This window comes from Antedon mediterranea, chromosome 4 (assembly GCF_964355755.1).
Source record: "Antedon mediterranea chromosome 4, ecAntMedi1.1, whole genome shotgun sequence".
NCBI lineage: Eukaryota > Metazoa > Echinodermata > Crinoidea > Comatulida > Antedonidae > Antedon > Antedon mediterranea.
This window is the reverse complement of record NC_092673.1, coordinates 34,782,361-34,792,444: the sequence shown is the minus strand read 5'-3', so window position 1 is coordinate 34,792,444 and position 10,084 is coordinate 34,782,361. Positions and strand designations below refer to the sequence as shown.

Genomic DNA, 10,084 nt, shown 5'->3' with positions numbered 1-10,084 from the left:
GCCTAGTTGCTAAATTCTTTTCTATTTTAAGAAACTTGACCGGTCAATCATTATAAAACAATATTTTCAAAAATGACAGCAGAGGAACACGTGGTAATTTGTATTCCTGGTATTTGTAATTTTACAGCATTTACATACGAATTAATTTTCTGAATGTATTTAAGAATGTATTAATAAATATATGAAATAGTATTAATTTATTATTCTTTTACAATTTTTTTATAAACCAAAATTATCTAGGCCTACTAGCCTAGGCCTATGCCTACTTGCTTGATGAAGCCTTCATTGAAAGTACCTCCACTCCGCCACTCAGTCAGATAGTCGCCTGGTCGTTTCGTCCCATGCTGGTTACCTAATTTTTAGAATTGAATTACAGTGGTTGTAACAGCTTCATGTTAATTTGTGTATTCTTTTCTAATAGTAATAAGTTAATATCAGTCTAGGACAGATTTTGATTATTTATAATCATGATGGATGGAGTAATAGTAATTAAATACTCCATGATTAATAATATAATAAAATGTTTGTTTTATCATTTATATTATGGATGTATTTTTTAACAATTTGTCAATTGTATATAAATAATATATAAGTTTGAAAAAAATTTGAAGGAAAAGCTGTTTTTTTACAGTCTTTTTTGGTTCATCCAAAATGATGTTGTAACAACTAGGCCTATTTATTAATGATTATTTGGCTTCAATCAAATTGCCTAAATCATTTATCAACTGACACTAAACCTGTTGCACTGATTGAAGTATGTATACAGTGTAAGTACAGTTGTGTTCTTATTGCAATTGTCTGATTCCATTTCTGTAGTGTAAATAATAAATTATTATTTTTCAGGGGAAAGGCTTGGAAGCACAGAAGAATATACTGCAGGAGAAGGTACATTTATCAGGCAGGGTTATATATGCTCAAGTCGAGCAGGACACAAAATAGTTGAACCAGGAGAAAAGAGGGTGAGTCCAAAAAAGGACAATGGGTTATACAGTAGTAACTATTAAGGGACACCTTCGGGACCAAAAATGTCAATAATTGATCTGCACTCAAGAAATTGAAAAGAATTTATAAAATGACTAACCAATGTTTCACCAATTAAAATTTTCAATTATTATGATATCCATTTTTGTATTAAGAACTCTGCAGTATAAATGAAATATACTGGAATTAGTTTGTCTTAAATGTTAAGTTGTGCCTAATATAATATACCGTATTTTCCGGAGTATAGGTCGAGACTTTGTGGGAAAATTTTAATTGCAAAATCGGGGGGTCGACTTATACTCCGACCATGCGATTTTTGAAAAAAATCAAGCCGAAAAAATTCGTTCAAAAGCCGTCAGCTGTCAAGGCCTAGCAAGGTCAGTGGCCTATCAGTATCATCAATCACTCACAGGAGTTTTCAATTTAATAATACCTACATTGTACAAAATAATACAACTCCAACAAGTACTGGTACAAGTACTATTAATATATAACAAAGATTAATTTTGATGTTTATATTACGCTTTTATTAAAATAATTAAGAATAAATAGTTTTCGTTTGTGTTTCATATGCTTCGTATTCACTCGCGAAAACATCGTAACACACACCACAAAACGAACTACACGATGTTGGAATGTCCATGCAGCATGTTTGTTATTGCGCGATATTTTCATCTATACACATGCGCAGTTTGTTTGTTTGTTCGTAATTACAATTACTGCGCATGTCTATTCATAAAATAAATTCTCCTCAGTCCGGCGCGTGTACATTTACAGATAACGCGATTTACAACTACTCGCCTGTACAATTAATAAGCCTCCTAACGAAAAACTCGTTTTAATTTATTCGAGTGACGCGAAAAAACATCGCTGATGGCAAGTACTGTAACGCTACATCGCTGTCATTTATTATAGGCTGGCGAAGACGGCGGCGAAGCCGTTGTGATTACGTCCGTCCGATATTGATTAGGCCTACACTTTAATAATTGTATAAACAAACAACCACATTTCATACATTTCTAGCCTTCTTTGAACTTTAAAGTAAGTTGTGTTATTAGCCGATTTTGGGGGTCGACTTATATTCAGGTCATACCAAAATCAACGATATTCTAGGTCAAAGTTGGGGGTCGACTTATACTTGGGGTCGACCTATACTCCGGAAAATACGGTAATAGTAATAGGGCTTGAGTCAACCATTGGGCACGCTCAAAAGTGTCCCTGTCCCCCTTAATAGGGGTGTCGCCTGAGTAGAGGTTGGTCATATAGTGTTAAAATATATGTTGCCCAATTTTTTTTTTTAGAATCATCGATAAAAAACCCAATGTATTTTAATTTCTTATTTCATTTTATTCCAAATATTTATAATTTGCACCAATAAATTTCCTTATTTAGCCCCATGGTAACACAATTAAAACTGTTTCTGGCTGATATTAAAGTGTGCATGTGTATGAGAATTTAATTCAACTTAATATTTAATTTTTCTTTAGCCAAAAGTTCATATTTTATTGCCACAACAGCAGAATGTTATTCCTGAAGTGAATTCAATAGTAACAGCAAAGGTACAGTATAAACTAATATTATTTTTTTGGACTAATCAATAAAAAAATGAAATAATACACACTCTTTACAATATTTTTGTGCTTGACATTTGAACAATTTTGGTTACATATTTTTATTGTTCTTATTTAGGTAACAAATGTGAATCCAAAGTTCTGTCGCTGTGCTATTCTAAGTGTCAGAGATAAAAAGTTACAAACAACATTCCGTGGATTGATCAGAAAAGAAGACATACGAGCAACAGAAAAAGACCGAGTAGAAATGTATAAATCATTTAGGCCTGGTGATATCATTTTGGCAAAAGTGGTAAGAATTGTTCATTCTAGCTTAATTTTTTTTCTTCTTATAGTATTTTAAATTGCGTTTCTAATTTAAGATCACAAACTACATTTTCTGTAAAAATAAAAACGGTTAAAAATGTGAAAAATAAGTGGATTCCAATCATTCAAGCGGCCCGCTATAAATACATGCATCACGCATGGATTAATATTTTTGTTTGTTTCTGTGACGCATCCACTTTTGATCTAAAAGGAAAACAAATAGAAGAACCATAACTTTTCAATGAAAAAACTGGGTCTTCCCCAATTTGTATTAACAGATTCTGCCAAACTGGGTCTTCCCCAATTTGTATTAACGGATTCTGCCAAACTGGGTCTTCCCCAATTTGTATTAACGGATTCTGCCAAACTGGGTCTTCCCCAATTTGTATTAACAGATTCTGCCAAACTGGGTCTTCCCCAATTTGTATTAACAGATTCTGCCAAACTGGGTCTTCCCCAATTTGTATTAATAGATTCTGCCAAACTGGGTCTTCCCCAATTTGTATTAACAGATTCTGCCAAACTGGGTCTTCCCCAATTTGTATTAACGGATTCTGCCAAACTGGGTCTTACCCCAATTTTTATTAACAGATTCTGCCAAACTGGGTCTTCCCCAATTTGTATTAACGGATTCTGCCAAACTGGGTCTTCCCCAATTTGTATTAACGGATTCTGCCAAACTGGGTCTTCCCCAATTTGTATTAACAGATTCTGCCAAACTGGGTCTTCCCCAATTTGTATTAACGGATTCTGCCAAACTGGGTCTTCCCCAATTTGTATTAACGGATTCTGCCAAACTGGGTCTTCCCCAATTTGTATTAACGGATTCTGCCAAACTGGGTCTTCCCCAATTTGTATTAACGGATTCTGCCAAACTGGGTCTTCCTCAATTTGTATTAACGGATTCTGCCAAACTGGGTCTTCCCCAATTTGTATTAACGGATTCTGCCAAACTGGGTCTTCCCCAATTTGTATTAACGGATTCTGCCAAACTGGGTCTTCCCCAATTTGTATTAACGGATTCTGCCAAACTGGGTCTTCCCCAATTTGTATTAACGGATTCTGCCAAACTAGGTCTTCCCCAATTTGTATTAACGGATTCTGCCAAAAATAAAAAAAGGAAAGACAATTGCAGTGCGACAACATCAGGCTAAGCCTATAGCTAGCATACAAACAATGTTCGTATGATGCCGTTCTTTACCAGCTAGGCCTACAAAACTTGGCCTACTAGCTAGGAATATTCGACATGAACTACTTAGGTAATGCATTGTTTTTCTTTTTTCTTTTTATCATAATTAAAACGTACATTTAAGACAAGGAAAAACTGGTTTAATATTTTTGAAGTTATAGATGCATTATTTTTACAAAGTGAAGGAAATTGCCATAGAACACTATTTAAAAAAAATTTACATTTTTGACAAATAAAATTTACCTATGTAATCACCTACGGGCAAAAAATTTCTATTGATCATACATTCCAATAATTATCGATCTATAGTTTCCCCTATGTTTTATAATTTTTGGGATTTTATTTGTGTTACACGAGCTTGTTGAAGATACGCACTTTCTTATCAGTGGGGGAATCTCTATTCTTTTGTACACAAATTTTGTAAATAGGGAGGCATTTTAAAAAGCTATGAAAAATAAACGGTGTGGTAAAAAATGTTTTCAGATGACTAAATATAGGTAATATAACTTGAATTTTACATTTCTGGTATTTTTATTCAACTTCAGATTTTTATTTTCATGCTATAGCAAAAATCATCCACCGTATATCCACCATCTTTTTTCACCTTCTAGGGAGTCACCAGAAGTGTTATTACATTAGGTTAAACTACCTAACTACTGAAAAAAGTCTTCCTGGTTTTTATGGCAGAATTTTGCCAAATTTTGTATTTGACCATATTAAGGGAAATTCATGTTTTTTCGTCTTGATTTCTGTTACAAATATTTGATTTATGTACAATTAATCAGATATTATATTTCAAATTCATGCCTCTACCTGAGCTCTAAAAGCATGTTTCTAGTAAAATGTCCAAAGAACGGTTATTGTAGAAATGTAACTACTGTAGCTAACTAAGCTAAGTTGTTTATAAACAAAGACCGGATTACTGCCTACTTTTTACTATAATAAAAGTGGTTCCGTCCATTTGAGTATTCCACATTCATAAATTAAAAATGTATTATATCCGAATGGGCCTAGCATTAGTAATGGACTCTTTAATATTTTATTTTATTAAGTACTCCATATTTTAAAATGCTTTTTATTTCTGACAAATAATAGGCTTATTTACTAGCTCCTCCATGATTAATTGACTTAAGTAAAACATGTTTTCAAATTAAGAAATAATGAAATTCTATCTTTTAGACAATAAATCTACTATGCTTTTCTTTATTTCAGTGGATTGATTAGTTCATATTTTAACAAAATGAAAATTAATTATCTTCTGTTTTCAAACAGTTGGCCTTGTATTAGCTCCTCCCTTATTTAAGCTATCCTTGTACAGTATTAACATAAATGAAAATTAATTATCTTCTAACTTTCCAACAATATGCTTATAGTACACTGTATCTCCTTCTTTGTTTAACATAACATTTGACTTTCCAACATTAGTGCCCTGTACTAGGTCCTCCATTGACATGAAAAATGAAGATTAATTAAATCAGACTTTAGACTTTATTGTGTAGTTTTAATAAAGTTAATCACTTCTGTAGGGAAAAAAATTAATTTTTTCACTTATAAAATGACAAAATAATTGTTTAAAATCAACCAAAAACCCATTGGCTGGCAGCCAATTTGACTATTTATTTCTTTAAATTACAGTTTTTTATGTAAATAATTGTTTTCATCCAATTTTTGGTCAAAGTGGATAACTATTATGTGACATTAAAATGGCACTATGTTTCTCGACTCAAACATCAGTTTTATTAGCAATATTGCTAAACAAAATTTTAAGATGAAATTTTCCCAGCATATTCAACAACAACAATTGCAAGAATTATTTTTCCAGCGGGACAATACATCTTTAAGTATTCCACGTGTATTAAAATAAAATTAATTATCTTCTAACTTTCCAACAATAGGTCTAGTACTAGTATCTCCATTATTTAAGTAACCTGTAGTCCTTGTATTATTAACCTAGAATTAATTCTCTTCTGACTTCCCAACAATAGGCCTTGTACTTTCTCCCCTTGGTTGACCAGTCCACATTTTAATTAACACAAATTAAAAAATAATTTTCTTTGACTTTCAAAACAATAGTATTTAGCTCCTCAATTCAGGTTGGTTAAACATCCACGTTTTACAGTTCTCACGGCAAGCTGTGACACTGGTGCAACAAGTACTGTATCTATGTAAAACCTAGTTTGTAACACATGTTCACACCAAGGTTATTTTTACACTAAAAGGTCAAGTAAATCAATAGATTTGTTTCCATCTGAATGCACATTAAATTACTGAGGCTTGGCTAAATTACATAGAGTACAGCGGCTCAGTAATCAGTCTAGAATACTGCTTTTATCCAGGTGGGGATTTCAACCTGGCCTGCTACTGTATGCCATGTGTAGCCTAAAGATACAGAAGACTGTATAATGCATGGTTATTGTACAGAAAGGCAGGTGTATATCTGAATAATACAATAACAAATAAAGGCCTGGAATTATTTTAGCACAGCATAATTCTATTCCAACTAATGAGAATATAAAATTAAACATTAGAGATACATACTGCCATGCTTTTAATATAGAAGGTATCCAGAAATTATTTTTGCGCTACAGCACTGTTAAATATTTAAATTCTTATTTTTAAATTTCATAAGGATTAGGCCAAGTAAAAGAGAATTTTGAGAATAGTAAATTGTTTAAATAACATAACATAAACTAACTCCAAATAACGAGAGGCAAGCCATGATTCAACGATGATCAAATAAAGATAAAGATCGAAACGTTGAATCATGGCTTGCCTCTCAATATTTGGAGTTAGTTTTATGCTATGTTATTAAAACATAATCAGTGCATGGAGGTATAAAACCTCCATGATCAGTGCATCTATTGGAATTGTTGATTGTATTCACTGAATTCCATTTAGACTCAGCCAGTGTTGAACTTATGTGGGATATCACTCATAACACTATTGTATTTAATGTTAATACATTAATGTTGTATTAAATCATCATCAGTTACACCTCTGTCTTGAGACATGATGCTTTCCACTATACCATTTTCCTCTATCAGTTATTTTATTTTATGTTTTGTCTGTTGTTAGTTGCCCCATGAGGGATGAATAAAGATATATTTTCAATATATTCCCTTTTTAACTTTCATATAGATGTAGATCGTCCTCTTACTTTTCTGTTTAATTCGTTCAGTGTAATTGAGTCTTTAACATGTTTCCATACCATTTCTATGTAATTGAGTCTTTAACATGTTTCCATACCATTTCTATGTAATTGAGTCTTTAACATGTTTCCATACCATTTCTATGTAATTGAGTCTTTAACATGTTTCCATACCATTTCTATGTAATTGAGTCTTTAACATGTTTCCATACCATTTCTATGTAATTGAGTCTTTAACATGTTTCCATACCATTTCTATGTAATTGAGTCTTTAACATGTGTCCATACCATTTCCATGTAAAACTAATTAATTTATTTTGATTTTTTTTCCAGCTTTCTCTGGGAGACTCGCAATCATACTTACTATCAACTGCAGCAAATGAGCTGGGAGTAGTACTAGCACACAGCGAAGCAGGTATATTTGTTGTTTGATTATTTTTATATATACCTTGGGGTAAGGTGTGGTTATAATAAGTATACAATATTTATGAACAACCAAAAAAAGATACAGTAGTTACATTCATGTCTGTCTATTCAAAATTTGTTCTATTTCTGCCCTAGCATTGCCATGAAGAAATGAGTAATAGTCCTAGAGGCCTGAGTATAAAGGCTGCGGGAGAATTAGGGGATGAGATTAATATCAAGCATGGGATTTATTTGCGAGATTGAGATTATACTCGGTCATATACAGTAACACAACATTGGCAAATCCAGGATGGGAGGGAGTGGGTCAGGCCTAAAAATTGTGAAATTAAGTGCTGAACTAGATCTACTGTCCTATCTTTTGCATTGTAATTTTTAAAATGTATGGGGCCCAGGCTGAATGACCACCTATGAGTCATGTTACAGTATGCAGTTTGTTAGGAAGTTTGTTTTTTTTTTTTTATTTTTAGGAGTAAACATGGTGCCAATTAGCTGGTGTGAGATGCAATGTCCAAAAAGTCTTGTCAAAGAATTCCGAAAAGTAGCCAAAGTACAAGCCGAGCATATTGTGACATCATAGAAGTGTGAACAGGCACCAAAGTACAAGCCTAGCATATTGTGACATCATAGAAGTGTGAACAGGCACCAAAGTACAAGCCTAGCATATTGTGACATCATAGAAGTGTGAACAGGCTCTAAGTACAAGCATAGCATATTGTGACATCATAGAAGTGTGAACAGGCTCTAAGTACAAGCCTAGCATATTGTGACATCATAGAAGTGTAAACAGGCACTAAGTACAAGCCTAGCATTTTGTGAAATCATAGAAGTGTGAACAGGCACCAAAGTACAAGCTGAGCATATTGTGGCATCATAAAGGCCAACTTACACAGACGAGCGTTAATAGTAATAAAAATATTGCATCCATGTTAACCCTTATGATCATTTACACAAAGCGCGGAGCGGACGGACTGTTTCCGCTTAGGATAGATACATATTGTACGTGGGACAAGCTACATGGTTTTCCGCTTACTGTTACTGCTTGTCTGTGTAAATTGACCTTTACAAATCTAAGAGCTAAATCTTTTAAATAATACAATGAACTCTAGTCTAAACTAAAATATTTACATTCACAAACAAAATATTGTGATCCAGATACTAAAATTACACAATTTTCTGATGTCATTGAATAATCTCTTGTTAAACAGTGAGTGTAACTGTAAGTAAAATGTACAAGTTTTATTTTATACCAAATGGTACAGGTTATTTTTATCTAAGCAATGGGCTTTGTGAACTTAGATTTAATAAAGAAATATCTTATAATAATTACCAGATGTTAATATTTACAGTACTTTGTTTTTTGTGTGAATAATTGATGTTTCTTTATTTAGTGGTGGACAAACCAACCATCACACATTACTACATGATTATCATATTTTATAAAATTCTTATTATTTACTACAAACTAAATAAATGTGGAGGAAATAACCTGCGACTCGCAGCCTACTATGATGAATTGGTGTGGGCGACACAGAACAACTTTCTTCTCCCTAAAGCCAATTTTCCACTAAGCCAATTTGTCTGCGTGAATCAAAAGCATCTGCTTATACGCATGCATATTCATGTTTCCGTCTTTCAAATCCTTTTTTTTTTCTTTTTTTTATTTATTTCATATTTCATGGTACCAAAAACAAAACCAAAACAGGAACAATGCAGCGTACAAATATATCTGTCAATTGTTTGTCAAAAGTGAATACACTATAACATACTGTGAAGGTACAGTAATTAATTTTTGTAATATTTTATGTTCAATTTATCAGATTACTTTCATTTAGATGGTAGTGTGTGTAATACCGTATTTCATTAATTTGGCCTTTATTGAATATGGGGGTACATGCAACAAGAGATTACATTTAAATAATAATAACTTAACGCACACAACCTATCAATTTAGTCATGGTACATGCATTACATTGAATCACTAGCTGGAAATGTTGTTTCTAATAGCAAAAGTTGTTAAAAACAGTATTGTATGTTTGTTATTATCATTGGTAAGGCATGAATACATTTGAATAGTTCCAATCTCTATCAAATCCAATTTCTATTTTTCCAATGAATTCTTGTGACGACTGTATTGTGCACTGCCTTAAATGTTATGCCCTTACACAACAATACGTGACCATGCCATTGCGTACACATACCCAGGGATGATTGTCATTCATTTCATTCTTTCCTGATACCAAAGTTGTTGCTTGTATGTATTTGATTACTGTGCTTGCTCAAGGCAATGCTTAATATTGTACATACAAACATTCTAAAATGATGGACTTTCTTAAGTGAAGGCTGTTGTGTAAACTGAGAACTGTCAAATGCAGTATTTTAAAGAAAGGAGTGTTTACAGTAACAAATAAAATGAAGTTTTTAAAGGTATATTGTCAAAACAGAATAAATCTAACTTTGAACAGG

At 32.7% G+C, this 10,084-nt stretch overlaps 1 protein-coding gene across 1 annotated transcript; it reads left to right on the top strand.

Annotated features, from left to right (window-relative positions):
- Positions 1 to 47: 47 nt before the first annotated feature.
- LOC140046455 (exosome complex component CSL4-like) lies at positions 48 to 8,939 on the top strand. Its single transcript, XM_072091104.1, has 6 exons — positions 48 to 109; positions 844 to 959; positions 2,469 to 2,540; positions 2,671 to 2,844; positions 7,529 to 7,610; positions 8,089 to 8,939. Exons 1-6 carry the CDS (start codon positions 73 to 75, stop codon positions 8,196 to 8,198), a joined length of 591 nt encoding a protein of 196 aa, XP_071947205.1. The 5' UTR covers positions 48 to 72; the 3' UTR covers positions 8,199 to 8,939.
- The last annotated feature ends 1,145 nt before the right edge of the window (positions 8,940 to 10,084 follow it).